Source organism: Lissotriton vulgaris, chromosome 5 (assembly GCF_964263255.1).
Source record: "Lissotriton vulgaris chromosome 5, aLisVul1.2, whole genome shotgun sequence".
NCBI lineage: Eukaryota > Metazoa > Chordata > Amphibia > Caudata > Salamandridae > Lissotriton > Lissotriton vulgaris.
The window spans coordinates 1529869880-1529888241 of record NC_141693.1 but is presented as its reverse complement, the minus strand read 5'-3'; the positions used below and the strand labels follow the sequence as shown (position 1 = coordinate 1529888241).

At 43.4% G+C, this 18362-nt stretch overlaps 1 protein-coding gene across 2 annotated transcripts in view; it reads left to right on the top strand.

The window, feature by feature from the left end:
- LOC147712937 (cytosolic phospholipase A2 gamma-like) overlaps positions 1-18362 on the top strand; it is a 722719-nt gene that overhangs the window by 475604 nt on the left and 228753 nt on the right. For both annotated transcript variants that reach the window (XM_086923600.1, XM_086923601.1), the window contains one exon: positions 6707-6817. In XM_086923600.1, the coding sequence (XP_086779726.1) occupies positions 6707-6817 (111 nt within the window). The remainder of the gene's footprint in view (positions 1-6706; positions 6818-18362) is intronic.

The window sequence follows — 18362 nt, the reverse complement described above, 5'->3', positions numbered from 1 at the left end:
CTTGTGATAGATCAGTGCCCAAATTATAATCGTGTTGAACTGAGTAACTTCCACCCTTGAGTTCAAAACAAAACCAGTTATTTAACGGTGAAACGTTCCAAAATAAAATATCCAGAATAATCCTTTTTAGACACGGAAAGACGTATCGTTCTGCCACTGTCTTCCGCTCTCAACCGGCACCTGCACCAAGTTCTCAATAACAAAAACTCCAAACACGGCAAGGAGTAGAGAACCCACGTCCTTCCGCTTTGGCACTTGACTTGCTAGACACTAGTGCCGTTCTTCGTAGCGGTAGTGCGCAGAACGGCCCGCCCCAACACACTCCGCTCTCTTTACTCCCAAATTGAACTCTGTTCCAGGACGCAGCCGCGCCTAATAAATCACCGAGTTGTCTATTTGGCAGGCAAAAATTAGTACATTACATCTCAACCAAAGCTACGCGTTGATCGTCACGCGGCCTTTTTTTACTCACAGTACTTGCCACGATTCTTCTTCCTTATTAACAATCCTTTCCTTCCAGCCTCGAAGATATTTTGCTGAAAGATAACTCTCTGGATCTTGAGAACGGAATCGTCTTACGCGCACAACTCGGGAACACCGAGTCAGATACAAAATGCGCGTTTCCGTCTTTTTTTTCCACTCGCCGAGTCAACAAGGTTCAATTGCATAACCGGCCTCTCTCTGCTAGAATCCTAAAGCAGACGAGTGCCGCCATCAGCTACGGGAAAAAACCAAACAAACACTGTGGGAAAACAAATCACGAACAAGGTCAGGTGGTCCCACCCCTCCTTTATAACACCACTCCCACTACCAAGACTTCTGGGAGATGTAGTTTAATAAAGTTTTAGGTAGGCGCCTTGCTAGTCCCTGACAGTATGTCCCCGTCCCTAGCGCCTTCTAGGGCCAGGCTTAGCAGGAAACCCTTGACGAAAAGACAGCACCTTCCCAGGAGCAGGCACCTCGGAACAGCCCACCCTTTGCATGTATTCCTCCTTAACCTTGTACCAGCATTCCTGCACTCCATTGTGAGCCCTCTGCAGTATTAAAACCTTTTCCTCAACTGATGGCTGAAATTGAAGATCAGACGGAATATCATCCAGTAAAGTACAGGCCTCAATTCCAGAATTAACTAGGAAGGGGAACATTCCTGGGGGACTATAACCCACCTTCTTACTAGACCTCTCTTTCTTGGCCAATGTGGCCACTCTGAACTGACATGCGACCCCCGCTAAAGGTGAGGATGCATAAGACACCAGATGTTTCTGACAATACCCAGATAAAAAATGTACTGTTCGAGTCCTCCAGTCTATAGAAGGGTTGTGGTACGTAAACCACGGCATCCCCAATATGATTTCGTATTGGGGAGCTTCTATGATGTTCAACGTTAGCGTTTCCACATGTCTCCCTTCTGACCCCTCTATTGACAACATTACCTCAGCTGTCTTCTCAACTATTAGACCCGATTTTATAGGCTGTCCATCTACTGCCAACACCTCCTCTGGTATATCTCTAGGTACTCTGGGTATAGCTAAGCGAGACACTAACCCATTATCAATAAAATTACCCGTGGCTCCCGAGTCCAGCATAACCCTGACTTGGTGACTTTTTTGCTCATATTCTAAGGACATATTAAGAACCAGGTGCGACTCATTCACTCCTATACCAGGTGATAATAGGGAATTGAGTCTCCAATCAGGTATCACTTTCTCTCGGGATGAAGGTGTTAACATGTTGTCTGTCTCCCTTCCCATAGTGGAAGCAGCTATTCTTTTATTCTTGTTCCAACTAGAGGGGTTTTGGGGCTTAAAAGGGCATTCACGCACGTAATGCCCTTTTTTGCCACAGTACATACAAAGACCGTGTACTCTTCTGCTTTCTTTCTCCTCATTGGACAGAGGGGATCTAATAGCTCCTATTTCCATAGGTTCTGCCCCTTCTGCCGATGTCTCTAGAGCTCTAGGAGGGGAACTCCCTATACTATTGTAACCTCTGTCCCATTTTCTCTTATCCCCACTCAGCTCAGTCAGCCTTCCATCCAATCTCAGGACCAAGTTCACCATATCCACACAAGTGGTGGGTTGAGGATCTATGTAGGCCACCGCGTTCTTCAATTCATCCCTCAAACCCTGATAAAATAGGGACATTCTTTTACCTTCCGGCCAATCAGTTTCTGCAATCAAACGATTGAATGTGGTTAGATAAGTAATTAAGTCACTCCTACCCTGACGCAGGGATAATAACTCCTTATCTGCGCTGAAATTAGTGGCCCTCCTGTCAAATACTTTCTCAAATTCGTTCCTGAACGCGGTCCAGTTGGACAACATGGCGTCATCTCTTTTTACCAGAGGGACAGCCCAATTGGCCGCGTCCCCCACTAGATAAGAGATAGCAAACGCCACCCTGGAATGGTTCGTAGGGAAGGAGGCTGGTTTACAGGAAAAATGGAGCATGATTTGAGTCATAAAAGCTTGGGTTTTACGAGGGTCCCCCCCATATCGTTCTGGGGTAGCTAAAGGAATAGGGGGAGGAACGGTAACCTGAATCTGAGAAGAACCTGAAGAAAAAGGATTTTTTGATAACTGTTCAACCCTATCCTTAAGAAGTACCGCCTCTGCCTTGGACGCTGCCAATTCTTGTTGGACCAAAACCAGGGCCCTCAACACATCATCCAAGGTGGCCATATGTACCCCAACTGGATCAGGCAGAATGCAATTCGTGGGTTCGTGATTCTGTCAGACTCCACGCTGCAGGATCCAGCTGATGTACATACAACTCCACCTCCCGATCTCACCAACACACTGGTAACAAAAAACACAGTGGGTTCGAGCGATAGGGCGAGGGAAAATAACTGAACAAGGAAGGGAAAGGAAGGGGGCAGCTGGGAAGGGATGGCTGAAAGACAAGAAAACACGTATACTGGTTAACAATAATCACATGAAATAAAACTACTCTCATTTCATTCTCACTAAGTATACTAAAAAATTCACCTTTCTGAGTGCCAGGTATTCCACTTCCTCCCTGTGTATAGCCCAGGAATAACCAAACAGCTAGTCCCTATGGAATAACAACAATAATTACTTTCATATTCCACTGTTAGCAACTTGCAATTTCTCTCTGCTATGGTTGCACGTACCCTGCCTTGTGATAGATCAGTGCCCAAATTATAATCGTGTTGAACTGAGTAACTTCCACCCTTGAGTTCAAAACAAAACCAGTTATTTAACGGTGAAACGTTCCAAAATAAAATATCCAGAATAATCCTTTTTAGACACGGAAAGACGTATCGTTCTGCCACTGTCTTCCGCTCTCAACCGGCACCTGCACCAAGTTCTCAATAACAAAAACTCCAAACACGGCAAGGAGTAGAGAACCCACGTCCTTCCGCTTTGGCACTTGACTTGCTAGACACTAGTGCCGTTCTTCGTAGCGGTAGTGCGCAGAACGGCCCGCCCCAACACACTCCGCTCTCTTTACTCCCAAATTGAACTCTGTTCCAGGACGCAGCCGCGCCTAATAAATCACCGAGTTGTCTATTTGGCAGGCAAAAATTAGTACATTACATCTCAACCAAAGCTACGCGTTGATCGTCACGCGGCCTTTTTTTACTCACAGTACTTGCCACGATTCTTCTTCCTTATTAACAATCCTTTCCTTCCAGCCTCGAAGATATTTTGCTGAAAGATAACTCTCTGGATCTTGAGAACGGAATCGTCTTACGCGCACAACTCGGGAACACCGAGTCAGATACAAAATGCGCGTTTCCGTCTTTTTTTTCCACTCGCCGAGTCAACAAGGTTCAATTGCATAACCGGCCTCTCTCTGCTAGAATCCTAAAGCAGACGAGTGCCGCCATCAGCTACGGGAAAAAACCAAACAAACACTGTGGGAAAACAAATCACGAACAAGGTCAGGTGGTCCCACCCCTCCTTTATAACACCACTCCCACTACCAAGACTTCTGGGAGATGTAGTTTAATAAAGTTTTAGGTAGGCGCCTTGCTAGTCCCTGACAGATAGAAGAAAGAGCTGTAGAAAGAGTCAAGAAGGATGCAGAAAGAGACTCAAGAGGTACAGAAAGAAGAAAAGAAGTGTAGAAAGAAGCAAGAGAGGTGCAGAAAGAAGCAAGTGAGGTGCAGAAGGAAGCAAGAGAGGTGCAGAGAAAATCAAAAGAGGTATAGGAAAAGTAAGAAATGTTCAGAGCGAGGCAAGTGAGGTACAGAGGGAAGCTTGAGAGGTACAGAAAGAAGAAAGAGATGTACAGAAAGGTAAGAGAGGTACAGAAAAAAGAAGAAATGTACAGATAGCAAGAGAAAGGCATACAAATGCAAGAGAGGTGCAGAGAGAAGCAAAAGATGCACAGTAAGAAGAAAGAGTGGTGAAGAAAGAGGACAGAAGATGCTTAAAGAAGCAAGAGAGATGCTGTAAAGGGAGAGAGTCACAGAGAGACGCAAGAGAGGTACAGAGTGAAGCAAGAGAGGTGCAAAAAGTGGCAAGAGTGGTACATAAAGAGGCAAGAGAGGTGTAGAAAGAGGAAGAAAGGTGCAGAAAGAGGCAACGAAGAAAGAGCAAGAGGGATACAGAAGAAAGAAGCAAGAGAGGTACAGAAACAAGCAAAAGAGGTGCAGAAAAAAGAGACAGGTGCAGCGAGAAGCAAGTGAGGTGCAGAAAGATTCAAGAGAGGTGCAGCAAAGAAGCTCTAAAGGTGCAGAAATAGAATGAAAGGTGCAGAAAGAAAGAAAGGTGCTGAAAAAGGAAGAGGTGTACAGAAAGAGGCAAGAGGAGTGAGGTATAGAAAGAAGCAAGAGAGGTGCAGTAAGAGGCAAGTGAGTACAAAAAGAAGCAAGAAGCAAGAGAAGTGCATAGAGAAGCAAGAGTAGTGACAAAAGAGGAAGAAAGGTGTTGAAAGAAGCAAGAGAATTGCAGAAAGAAGAAAAAGAGGTGGAGAAAGAAGATAGTGAGGATCAGAAAGACGCAAGAGAGGTGCAGAATGAAGCAAGAGAGGTTCGGAAAAAAGCAAGAGAAGTGATCAAAGATGAAAGAGCTACAGAAAGAGTCAAGATAGAGGTAGAAATAATCAAGAGAGGTGTAGAAAGAAGCAAGAGACAAGACAAGACAGGGGGCGAAATAAGCCAGAGAGGTGCCAAAAAAAGGGGTTACAGAAAGAGGAAGATATTTGCAGAAAGAGGCAAGAACAGCAAGAAGTGAGAGAGGTGCAGAATGAGGAAGAAAGGTGCAGAAAGAAGTAAGTGAGGTACAGAAAGAGGATGAAATGTATAGAAAGAGGCAAGAGAAGTGTAGATAGAAGCAAGAGAAGTTCAAAAAGAGGCAAGAGAAGTGCAGAAAGAAGAAAGAGCTACACAAAGAGTCAAGATTGATGAAGAAAGATACAAGTGAGGTGCAGAAAGAAGTGAGATGCGCACAAAGAAACAAGAGAGGTGCAGAAAGAAGTAAAAAGTGATCAGAAAGAGGTAAGGGAGGTACACAGGGAAGCAAGCAAGGTACAGAAAGAAGCAGGAAACGTGCAGAAAGAAGCAAGAGAAGTGCAGATAAATGCTAGGGAGGTGCAGAGAAAGGCTAGAGAGGTGTAGAAAGAGGCAAGAGAGTTGCAGAAAAAAGCAATAGAGGTGCAGAGAGAAGCAAAAGATGTGCAAAAGGAAGCAAGAGAGGTGAAGAAAGAGGACGAAAGGTGCTTAAAGAAACGGGCTAGAGAGGGCCAGAAAGAAGTAAGAGAGGTACATAAAGAAGCAAGAGACTTGCAAAAAGTAGCAAGAATAGTGCATATACACTGAATACCACATACTTTCTATCCACATAATTTTACTACACAAAATACTACATAATTCTATAACACACAGTGTACATCAACTCCACTCTGAAAAACATTAGTAAAAAATTTTTACATTTTCAACACCAATAGCGCTAGCTCTTGCAAATGCAAGACCTATTGCATTGGAAATGCTTGTTTAACTAGTAGTTGTGGTGAAGAAAGGGGGCTATGCCTCCAACCAGCTATCAGGAATTCTTCTGTGTAGGACTTACATGAGTTACCAGGAGGGCTCATTGGCCCCCAAAGTCCCTCAGGAATAAAGTAGACTTTATCCCCAAACCAGTAGTGTTGCAGGAGGCGCGTTTGCAGAGTGGTGGAGAAAGGTGGAAATGGCCTCTGAAGACCTCTTCGCAAGCCCACTGTGTGGGACTTACTGGAGGTAACAAGGGGGACATGCCCTTTATTTTTATTACTTTACTAAAATGTTTGGAGGGGGGCTGTGTTCCCCTCTCCTGAGGCTCATCTTGCCCCGGCGACCCCATACCCCGGGGCATGGCCACATCCTCCTTTTTTATCAAAATGGGTAGGTGGAGTCTGCACGGCCTCCCCCACCCTGGCCATTTTCAGTCTTGGGGAACCTATCCCTTAGGGCCCGGACATTTTTTAATTTAAATCGAGCTTCTATATAGCTATATATATATATATAAATATATATATATATATATTTGGATTCTTTTCTTAGAATTATATGAAGATTGGCACCTCATCACTTTTATATTATCCTGTGTGTTATCAAATATTGATATTTGATTTAATTAACCTATGTTATAACTGAACATTCATTGAGAAAAATATACAAAAACATCTTGGCAAATGAAAATACAGAATTATTACCTAATGTAATGACTCTCTGCATTGCAATTATACCTTCTTTGAACAGTAACATCATCATTATATGAGAAGACTGTGATGATAGTCAAACTTATCAAGTGTCTCATTTCCTGGCAGTGGGGGACCACCCATAACTACCTTTACAAGAGCAGCATAAAAGGTAAGTCAATGTATATTTTTGTTAAGTTGACATTCCATTAAAATATTAAATGGGGTGATAAAGAATACTTCCATTGAATTCTGTCATTTTCATCTGAGCAGTCATTGGGTTGGCTTTTAAAAAATGGGTTGGAAAGATTGACATAAATCCTATACAATCAATTGAAAATGGTGGTATTCTAATCTCTTCATTAAGATTTCTGCACCTGTATTATAAAGTCTCTCTCTCGTCTTCTTAGCCGGGGTTATTTTCTTGAGTGCTTAGAAACTATTGGTAATAGGAAACCCTGTGTGAGTGTGCTCGAAGACTTCAATCACCCTCTCTACGCATTCTCGAGAAAACAACAGCATTTCTAGACCACAAATATAGTGTCACAACTTCCTACCTGGTTATATGGTTTTGCTTCATCCATTAGGAGAAGGTTCAGGCAACTCCTCTCAGTAACCATGGTGCCACCATACAAGTAAAAGATGTCAAGTGATAACTTGAGAAAGACCAAGTTAAGAGAGAAAATCCACAAAAGGCAGAAAAATCATCCTTGGTGATATTGACAGTACTTGATAGCAGATATTAAATAACACATAAGTTGATAAATAAGGCACCAGAACCACACAGAACAGGGGTTAAGAACCCAGTGTAAGTTTCCAGAACAGTGAATTCCAGAAATTATCCAGCTGTAGAAGAAGTAGAGTGAAACCATGCACATAAAGGTAGTTAAGTGGAAAAAGAATGCAATTAAAATTAGGGGAATGCACTTGTTGCGATATAATCTTCTCTAAACAGAGCCTCTTTAGATATAATCTAGGCCGGAATTACATTACAAGAAAAAAACTTAGTGCCATCTTAGGTTGGGAACTTTAGGTAAGAAAGATGGGAAAAGGAACCGTTTTTGAATGACATATGTAAGGCAAGACACATCCACGTCTTGAGGGATAGAGCATCTCTCAAGAACAAGAACCGCCTATTTGACATTGATCCTCTATTATAAGCTACAATCTGACTGCCACCCATTCAGGAATGTATGATGGGACATTGCAAACCTTACATCAGGGACTTTACATCGCATGCACATGTATAACGCAATCTTTCACCACGCAAACCATTACTTAGCTTACGCATTCAAACACATGAAAAACACATTTACAATGCACACAAACACCCCGCATGGTTTAACATTGCGTTTTTTGCCAAAAACCCCCTACATAACACACACTAGCCTAAAGCCCTAAAAAGTACCCTACACTTCCCTAAACCCTAAGCGCTAATCTCCAGCACTGCCCTAAACCCTAAACACTACACTGTCAGCACAATCCCCAGCCACTGCCCTAACCCGTAAACACTACACTGTCAGCACAATCCCCAGGCACAGCCCTAAACCCTTAACACTAATCTCCAGACACTGCCCTAAACCCTAAACAATACACTGTCAGCACAATCCCCAGCCACTGCCCTAAACCCTAAACACTACACTGTCCACACCATTTCCAGACACTGCACTAAACCCTAATCTCCAGACACTGCCCTAAACCCTAATCTCCAGACACTTCCCTAAACCCTAATTTCCACACACTGCCCTAAACCCTAAACACTAAATTTTAAGCCTCCTTACCTCTTTCTCCTTGCATTGTCCCAGTGCTCCTCCGCTTTTTCCCCGGTGCTTGTCCGTGCCGCCCGCCTCGCGTCCTTTACACCACATACGATCTAAAAGCATATGCGTGTTAAATGCACATGCAGTGTAATGGTGTGCTGTGTAATGGTCTGCGTCCTAACGTTGCTTGTGTTGTAACGCTCGCAACGTAAATGCATGCAACCTTAACGCATGTGTTGTAATGGATGTAACCCCCCATTCAGGTCAATGCTCCCCACAAACTGTTGAACACCCCTTTGAGTGGCTACAGAAATAGCGACACTAAGAGAGCAACACCATAGAAGACACTTCCTCGTGCACAAAGAACTAAGACGCACTGTTGTGTTGCATGTTTAGAGCCTAGCCACAGATATGGTGGTCTGCCTTTACTGGACACAGAATCCATTTAACACACTGTTGCATCTGGTAAGGTCCCCTTTTCGATTAATCTTTCCTATCTATTATTTCCGTTGAGATATGATTGAGCCTGCATTTTTTTAGTTATAAGGCATGTCTAATTTTAATTTCCTATTGGGATTTGTTGTCTATTTATTTAGTCTACTAGCCACACATATGTATACTCTTTTAGCACTGATTAAATAGACTCATATGGTTTTGAAAATTGATTGTTTTAGCCCCTTTTGGTATTAGTGTAATTGAGACCTGAATAGATAAGCCTAGCAAATGTCTTCTTGCACATGAGTTTTTAAATTCAGTAACAAAGGTGTCAGTTTCTGAAAGGCTTACAGATTGAGAATCAAGTTCTTCTGCCTCTGAATCCTTATTTTTCTGAAAATGTTTGATACCTATACTAATTAGCATTTCCATGGCAAATGACTGCCTCCTAATATCATTGAGGTTTAATATGTGTTATCTACAAATCAATTTACTTCAGCATGCCCTTGTACATTGCTGATAAACTATATTTGTCAAAGGGATCCAGACAATTGGATTACAATGATTACAACCACCTTAATAATAATAATTCCACATTTGCAAAGTGCAAACTTATCACCCCTAAGGGTATCCAGGTGCTGGGGGGTAGAGGGGGGGGGGCATCTGGGAGATTAAGCAAGCTATTGCCCAAAGTCACATGATGCTGAGCTGAGGACAGCGATCAAGCCACGAACTCAGGGCTCTGGAGTCAGCCACTGTGCACACCTCTCCCTCAACACCACTGCAGTGAGGAAATTAAACTTCCAAACGAAGTTTCATATGCAATGTCTCAAAAGCATAGAACTCCCTTTCTTATTATTTTATATTTTCTTTCAAAAGTTAAAAAGAAATACTACATAACCCCTGCACTGAGATGAAATCTGCTGTTGTAAACCTATGCCATTGCATTCTGTTTCTGAACTAGTTTGTTGAGTTCTAGTTTGCCTTTAGAACAAGATTTGGTGCTTGCTTATCTTGAATAAAATTAATCTTTAGAATCCAATTTCAAGATGGAAATTATTCACATACCTCCAGCTGTCTTTAGCATACCAAATATTCCTTCATCAGATTTCAAAGATATATAGACATTAGTATCTAAACAAAGTTCTTATCCATGCCCATAACTTACTCTTGGTTTGCTAACAGAGGCCCATCATATCATTGTGGCATAAACTAAAGCCCTATATATCTATTTAATCTACATTTCAGTTTCTGATTCATGCAGTTTCACCCTAAGACCAGTTCTGTTTAACCTGCCATATGGCATTGCTATTTTTGTCATAATTTTAGTTTTAGCATTGAAGTTGCTATAATCATAAAAGAAAATTCATATTATTGTTGAAGTACAGCTATTAGATCTCTCGATGCAGAATTTAAACTGTCTCACAGTGGCTAAATAATATATTTAATAATTGAATCTGACGTTTGGTACCAAATTGGATATTATATGCTTTGAATACTTTTCTAGCTAAGAATAGATTCTAAAGGAACTCAAAGAGTACATCGACTTAAAGTTTTGTCAGAAGTGGGAAATCGAACCCATGCCTCCCGGAGATATTACAGCCTTAAAGCATCACCTTAGACTACTCAGCAATCCTGACCACATGGGGTAGCTAACCTGCATATTTCAAATATGTCCTGCAATTCAAGTCCAGGATCCACACTTTGGAATTCTTCTGCAATGTCCCTATAAGAGGTTCTAGGTTGATTGGTCATTGAGTGCATTGGATTCCAAGTTGAACACCTAAGTAGTACAAAGAATATGCTATATATTGAAAGGGTAATGTTCTGAGATATGAACAGTCTAAATACGCAATAAAGCACTAGCCAGAACGTAGTGCCTAGTCAATATAAAGGTCTTTAAAAGTTTAGAGTTGTGCTATTAATGTGTTCAAGTGCTCCATGGATTTGGATTGATCAGTACCAGAATTATAGAAACAAGTAAGTGGATTTTCAACACTACAATACCAAGTCAACTGATATACCTATCCATAATAATCAATAGTCTACAGGGCAACAAGGTGTATATACATGATAACACTATACACATATCTGTAATGTCAAAATAAATGAGGACTCAGCATGGACATAATCAACAAACTCCTCACCTTGTCATGTCCTACATCATCCATCTGAATAAGATGCAGCAGAAGATCCCCATTCAGATCAAGCTGCACTGTGCACTATGATACTTTACCACTTGGCCTCTGCTCCAAGTGCCCAAAGGTATTTTCACCATTAATCATCCATCTGCAATGCAATATAGAAAGTCATATATGTGATCAAACCCTGTGAGGCACCCATGTACCACCTTTTGGTGCATGTACAATAATAACAGAAGGACATAACGGCTTTACACCTACCATGGGGGCCATCAACTGCTCACAGTTGCAATCAAAAATTGGCAACAGATGTTACTCCATTTACAACTACATGCACACAAAATGGCATTTTCTAAATAGCTCTGGGGGTTCTATAATAAGTATGCAATCTCCTGATGCAATGATATAGATACAGACTGTATGTAATACCTTGATGAGATATACACAGTCACACATTACACTTTTCTTCAACACACTGTTCTACTTTTTCATGATTCTCCCCCCGTCCCCGCAGGCGATAGTGTATATCTTTGAAAACATTGCTGATAAGAGTCAAAACATGACAAACCCATCAGTGAATGTGCAAACTGTGTTAGGGCACACTCACTGTGCACCATTGAGAGAAAGATATCGGAGCTCAAGCATTAATGCTTATGAAATTATAAGAGATTATGATGACTGCAGGCATATCCACTGAAGCAATAGGTTTGGCTCTTGGTCCAAGTCATGGTGCCATCAACAGACATTCACCCAGCATGGATCACCAGCGACAGTATCTAAAAGGGAAAAGGGCCTACTACACTCACATGTGATGGTCACACTTCTAGATCATTGCAGCTGCAAGTGGGTCTGTGCCAGGCAAAGAAGTCCAAGATACTCTTATAGTTTTATTTCCAATTAATATTTTTCAATTGTTAATGACACATTAGGCTCAGCCATCGCGTTTTATTCTCTCACTTTGAACTTCATCAGAGCTTAAATAAAGCAAAGCAACAGCTCAACAATAACAAATCGGTGTGGTCCAGTATGAGTGCTCCAGTGTGATAAGCTGGACACAAGGGAATTCCCAGGGCTTGGTAATGCCCGACAACGCAGATCCAAAGAATAAATCCAAGCACGACGGTCCGTGTGCTGCAATTTTCAGGATGTGGGACACAGAGGCATCATGTAACGGCTGAGGCCGGGGTTTCACTGCACAGGATGTTTGAATTTGGGAAACTGGCATGAGGTGCAGGACCACTAGTCTGCCGTTTAAGCTTTGATCTTTGCATTTACTTCTAGATCATTGCCCTTGAACAGTCACTGAACAAAGGATTACAATTATAGACTGCTGGAAATTTTGCTGGAATATACACATGTAAAAATTACAAAGAACAATGCAATTTAATAGAAATGCAAAGAGGGCTTGGGCTCTCCTTCAGCCTCCTATGAGTGCAACAAAGATGCACATATGCATCTCACCCCATGCATCGGATGCACTAAAGATGTTTGATCGGCCCAATATACAGGCGCAAAAATATAAATTGTGCATTTTGCTCACTCCTAATTTATAACTTTTTTGTCAAAGCATAACCTCTATTCCTATCCCAAAATAGCTCTCTGAGGATGCATGGCTTGAGCACTGAACCGATTCAGAAAAGGGGGTGGTGATGAACAGAGTGTCTGAATTGAGCAGACCACTCTTACCCAGTCCAAAGATCAGGGCTTGATCCATCACCGTTATTTATCTCACTGCCCCATCCCAGCTCAGAACCTGGCTATATGCAAATCAGTCTGTCCCTGATCTCTTGACTGGGTGAGAGTACTCTGCTTAATTCAGAGACTCTGTCCATCACCACCCCTTGTTGTAAATAATTTTGTCCACCCTAAGCGTGGAAGGGTATACTCAGATGTGAGTCCCTTGCTCATTGCACCATCAGGATTCAAGCAAGCCGGGCCGAAGACGGCTGTAATGCCAGAAACCGGTCCCCGGAAGCTTGTTTCCTTCCCAGTGTAAGAATTGGCTGTTGTAGTCTGGTCTGCCCTGTTCCCATGAGGCACTGGGCCAGGGACAGACTAATTTGCATACAGCCAGGTTCTGAAACTGGGATGGTGCAATGATCTAAAAAACAGTGTTGGATCTAGCCCTGATCTCTTGACTGGGTGAGAGTACTCTGCTTAATTCAGAGACTCTGTCCATCACCACCCCTTGTTGTAAATAATTGAGCACTGAACCAGCATGTTAGCTTAGTGGAGAACTTCCTTTGAGACCGGCTCACTTAGGGCAATATCTACCATCAATACCTGCCCAGTCCTCTTGGAACGCAGTTGAGTACAAGGGAGCTGGTTTTTGAAGCTGCATCATTAATGTGTAACCACCCTGCAGTTCAAAAACTGACTTGCATGTCCTCGGAATAGAGCCCGTCTCCTCCAGAGTAGGTTAGAACCTGGCGCTAGCTCCTGAGGCGGAAAGCCGGGAGAACTAGTTGGCACATTTTAAAACTGTTATTTTTTTCCTTTGTGTTCTGTTGCATTTGGCTCTGATTTTAAAAATTACGTAGATCCACCTCTTTTCACTTGTCACCCCGCAGATTCCCCCCACAGCCGAGAAGGCGCTGGGACGTGGAAAAGAAAGACGCCTCCATATTGGGGGTAGACCCAGTTGCCGCACTAGCTGTTGGGACCTCCCGACCACTGCCCCCAGCTCTTAAATCGCGCTGAGAACCATGCACATTAGTTAGAACCTGGCGCTAGCTCCTGAGACGGAAAGCCTGGAGAACTAGTTGGTACATTTTATTTCTTTCCTTTGTGTTCTGCTGCATTTGGCTCTGATTTTAAAAATTACGTAGATCTACCACTTTTCACTTGTCACTCCGCAGATTCCCCCCACAGCCGAGTAGGCATTGGGAAGGGGAAAAGAAAGACGCCGCCATATTGGGAGTAGACCCGGTTGCCGCACTAGCTGTTGGGACCTCCCGACCCCTACCCGAAGAATTTAAATCGCGCTGAGAACCACGCGCGTTAGTTAGAACCTGGCGCTAGCTCCTAAGGCGGAAAGCCGGGAGAACAAGTTGGCACATTTTAAAACTGTTATTTTTTCCTTTGTGTTCTGTTGCATTTGGCTCTGCTTTTAAAAATTACGTAGATCTACCTCTTTTCACTTGTCACCCTGCAGATTCCCCCCACAGCCGAGTAGGCGCTGGTACGGGGAAAAGAAAGACGCTGCCATATTGGGGGTAGATCCGGTTGCCGCAGTAGCTGTTCGGTCCCTCCCTCTACCTTTGCATATAATGAGCACCCTACGCCGGTCACGCAGGTGGCCACAACCCCTGCATCTCCTCCTGTACAGAGAAGGCATTATAGTTTGGATTTTCTACTTAGTATGAGAACCATTGGAGAAGCTAGTTGCGCGCACTCTTATCACGCTCTAGAGCTGCCCGTTGATATGTCCTCATTGTAAATACAAGCTGAATGCCTCTCAGCACCAGGATGGAAAGCGGGATATTAACATGCTGCTCTTAAACTGTAGGTCTGTACCTAAACATAGTGTAGAAGTTGCCCTTATGCTGGAGGAACACATGCCAGACGCAGTCTTTTTAACGGAATCCTGGCTAACGCCAGACTCCGAACCCGATGTAATACAAGCACTACCTCCGGGCTTTCAGATTATGCGGAAAGACCGTGCACTAGGGAGAGGAGGGGGCGTGGCAATTATTTACAAAGAACAGTACGCATGCCGGTGCTCCCCTGACTCTATCCCACACTGCGAAAGTCTATCTTTTTGTATTGACTTTTCCCCCAATAACTGTTTCTCGGGCACTCTTATATATCGCCCTCCAGGCCCCCCAAATCAGTTTCATAAGGCTTTACCATAGATTGTCGGTGAGTTGGTTACAATTCCCTCAAATTTCACACTGTTAGGCGACCTAAATATCCATTTTGATACTGCCACCGACCGTATTGTGATGGAGCTGGTGGACGATCTAGCCGCATTACAACTGGAACAACTGGTTGTCTCCTCTACCCATATTAGAGGCCACCTTTTGGATCCAGTTTTCAGTAATTGCTCCGAGCTTAGGGTTGGCTCTACTATCTGTCTTCCTTGGACAGACCACTCACTGATCCCTTTCACATGGTCTATAAGCAAGCCATCTTCTTTGATTCCCACCCCACGGAAATCTAGAAATTGGGCCAGACTCCCAGTGAACAGTGGACTAATACTCTTATGACCTCTAGACCTCCACCTAAAGAGGATCTTCTTGCACCCAATAGGGAGTACGATGAATGGATTCTGAATTCTCTTGAGGCCACACTTCCCCTTTGTAAAACTACTTTAAAGCAGTCGCGGAAAACCGCCCCCTCTTATTCAGCGGAGCTTAGGGAAAAAAAACGACAATGTAAAAAATTTGAAAGAAGGTGGCGCCTGGAATACACTTCTGATAAAAATGTATATAAAGAGGCAATAAGAGCCTACAAACAAGAGATAAAAAGCACCAAAAGAAATGTTTCAAATAGTTACGAGTCTCACTAAACCTCCTCTTTCTCCTGCATCCATCTGTAATACAGCGGCTCACTGTAATGATTTAGCAGAATTCTTTTACCAAAAAGTGTATCAAATTTATGTATCATTTACAGATGCGTACCCAGACCGCCCTGGTCAAAAACAGCTACTGCCGTTAGAAGCTGTCCACCAGTCTTCAGCTATCTTGGATCAGTTTCCTTTAATTGAACAGGAGACCCTTGAAATAATGATGCGTCAAGTAAAGTCAGGCTCCCCATGTGACCCAGCCCCACCGGACATATTGGTTTCGGTAATCCATGTTGTTCTTCCTACTATTATGAACCTTCTCAATGCCTCCCTATCTTTCGGGATAGTTCCGTCCACCTGGAAACAAGCCATGGTGCGCGCACTTTTGAAGAAACCGAATTTGGACCCTGGTAATTTCAATAACTATCGACCTATTTCCTTGCTCCCCTGGGTGAGCAAAATTCTGAAAAAACACATTAACATACACTTAATGAATTTTCGTGAGAGTAACGAATTCCTTGACACCACCATGACGGGCTTCCATCCCAGACATGGGACGGAGACTGCTCTATTGAAAGTCACTGAGGAAACCAGAAGGATTCTGGACCGGGGGGATCAGTGGCAGTGGTCCTCCTCGATCTGAGTGCAGCATTTGACACGGTCAATCATGACACGGTATTGTGTCACCTTTCTGATTTGGGAATATCAGGAGGGCAATAATCTGGCTCAAATCCTTTCTGAGCAATAGGACTTTTCAGGTCTTCGAGGGAGATACTGTCTCCTCCAGCAAACCATTGAGCTGCGGGGTTCCGCAGGGCTCATCTTTGAGCCCTACATTATTCAATGTTTACATGAGACCGCTGGCTGAGGTCGTCCGTCCGTTTGGCATCACGATCATCACATATGTGGACGATACTCAGCTAGTGGTATCCCTCGCACAGGAGGACGGCCAGTTAGCACGGAGTAGCTTGATGAAATGTCTGGAGGCAGTAAAAAACTGGATGACAACATCTTGTCTCAATCTCAACGGAGACAAAACAGAGCTGATGCTCCTTGGTCCTTCTGCCATATCTAACATTGACTTCCTATAGCCCCCTAGCCTGGGTACACCACCTACACCTAAAGACAATATAAAAAGTCTAAGAGTATGGTTGGATAAATCTCTGAATTTTAACACCCAGGCAACTAAGCTATCAGCAATTTGCTTTGGTCTTCTCAGGATGTTGAAAAAAGTCCTTCCACTCCTACCTATGGAAGCCAAACAGATATTCATTCAAGGTCTGATCCAGTCTTGATTGGACTTTAGTAATGCCTTGTACCTAGGTGCGCCTGATTACACACTGCGGAAACTGCAGATTATTCAGAACTGCGCTGCCCGCACGCTGCTTCAGTTGCCCCGCATAGCATCAGCAAAGCTTGGGCTTAGGAGCCTACACTGGCTCCCGGTGCGGGAAAGAATTTACTTTAAAGCAATGTGCATCTCCCACCAGGCTTATTGGCAGACTGGCCCGGCAGTCAGCCGTGGGCTGATTATACCGTACCGCCCCAGCATACAACTCCGCTCAAGTCAGGCCTTTTTGGCTACAGTTCCCCGAGTAAGGAGAATCAGAGCAGGCGGTAGGCTGTTTTCTTACAATGCCACCAAATTGTGGAACCTACTTCCGCTCCAGCTTAGGGCTAACCCCAATTTACTTTCTTTCCGTAAGCAATTAAAAACTTTTCTTTTTAACACATACAACTAGTTCTCTGCGACAACTGTTTTCAGCGGGTAGCACCATTTTCTTGTAGCGCTTGGCCGCCCTAGGGCAGCAATCACACTTTACAAATCCTCTTTTTATTTCATTTCATTTCATTTCATGTGGAGACCATTAGAGATGTCACTGAGGCATCCAAATATGAAGGGTGCAGCTAACGGATTAAGGTATGCAGCACAGTCCTGGTTCAAGGAGGGGACAGCAGGGTTAGGTGCACACACTCTGGTATTTGTTCTATTGTTTGAATTGGTTGGCCCAGCACGGCCAAAGATTCTGAGGTGCTGGGATGGCCAGATGAGTACAGAGTGCTAGTGATTCCAGGCCTCCATTTCAGGCAGAAGGTCGGTAGTGGATTAAGTGCTCTCCCAGTGTAGAAAATAGAAACATTCGGAGGGTTCCCATTGATACTTGGTACTTTTAAACCAACAAAGAAGATATTGGCACAGAAGCTGAAATATAAAAAGAATGCATTTATTCACCTCAGATGAGGGGGACTACGTCACCAAGAAACCTTAGCAACTGAATGAGGCAGTCTAAGGAGTACAGAAAACAGGGGCCTTATATATGCTTAGGGTTACATAGTCAGCATAAGACCAAGGGGCAGTCATGGCTCATGTAAGCATGCAAAATGCCTAAGATGGGCATGCAAGATCTGCTTGCTCAACAAAGTGGGAGGAGAGTTACTTCTCCATACAGCAGCAAAAATAGCCTGACAGTTATACCAGAGAAGCAGGTGCATTCTACTGGCTAGGCAATTCTGAGCATGTGCGAAGGTGGAAGATGCTAAATATAGTTCATTTCTTGGCAGATTACAAGAGCAGTCAACACTGAGGGAGGACAGAGCACATGGCAAATAAGATGGCTGCCAGAAATACAAAATGGCTTTCAGCTCATGTTAACAAATCCCTGCAATATTTAACAGATAGTCCTTTTAGCATGAGCTAAATACATTCCTATGATCCACTAGGAACATAGAACATATTTGCACATTAATTTTCATGAATTCATCAATATCCTAATTAATTGCTAGGTGGGCATTTTCCATTCTAAACATTTCATTAAGCGGGTGCATGTAAAGTATAAGCAGGAATACAAAGGGAATGGAGCATCGGGTCATCAG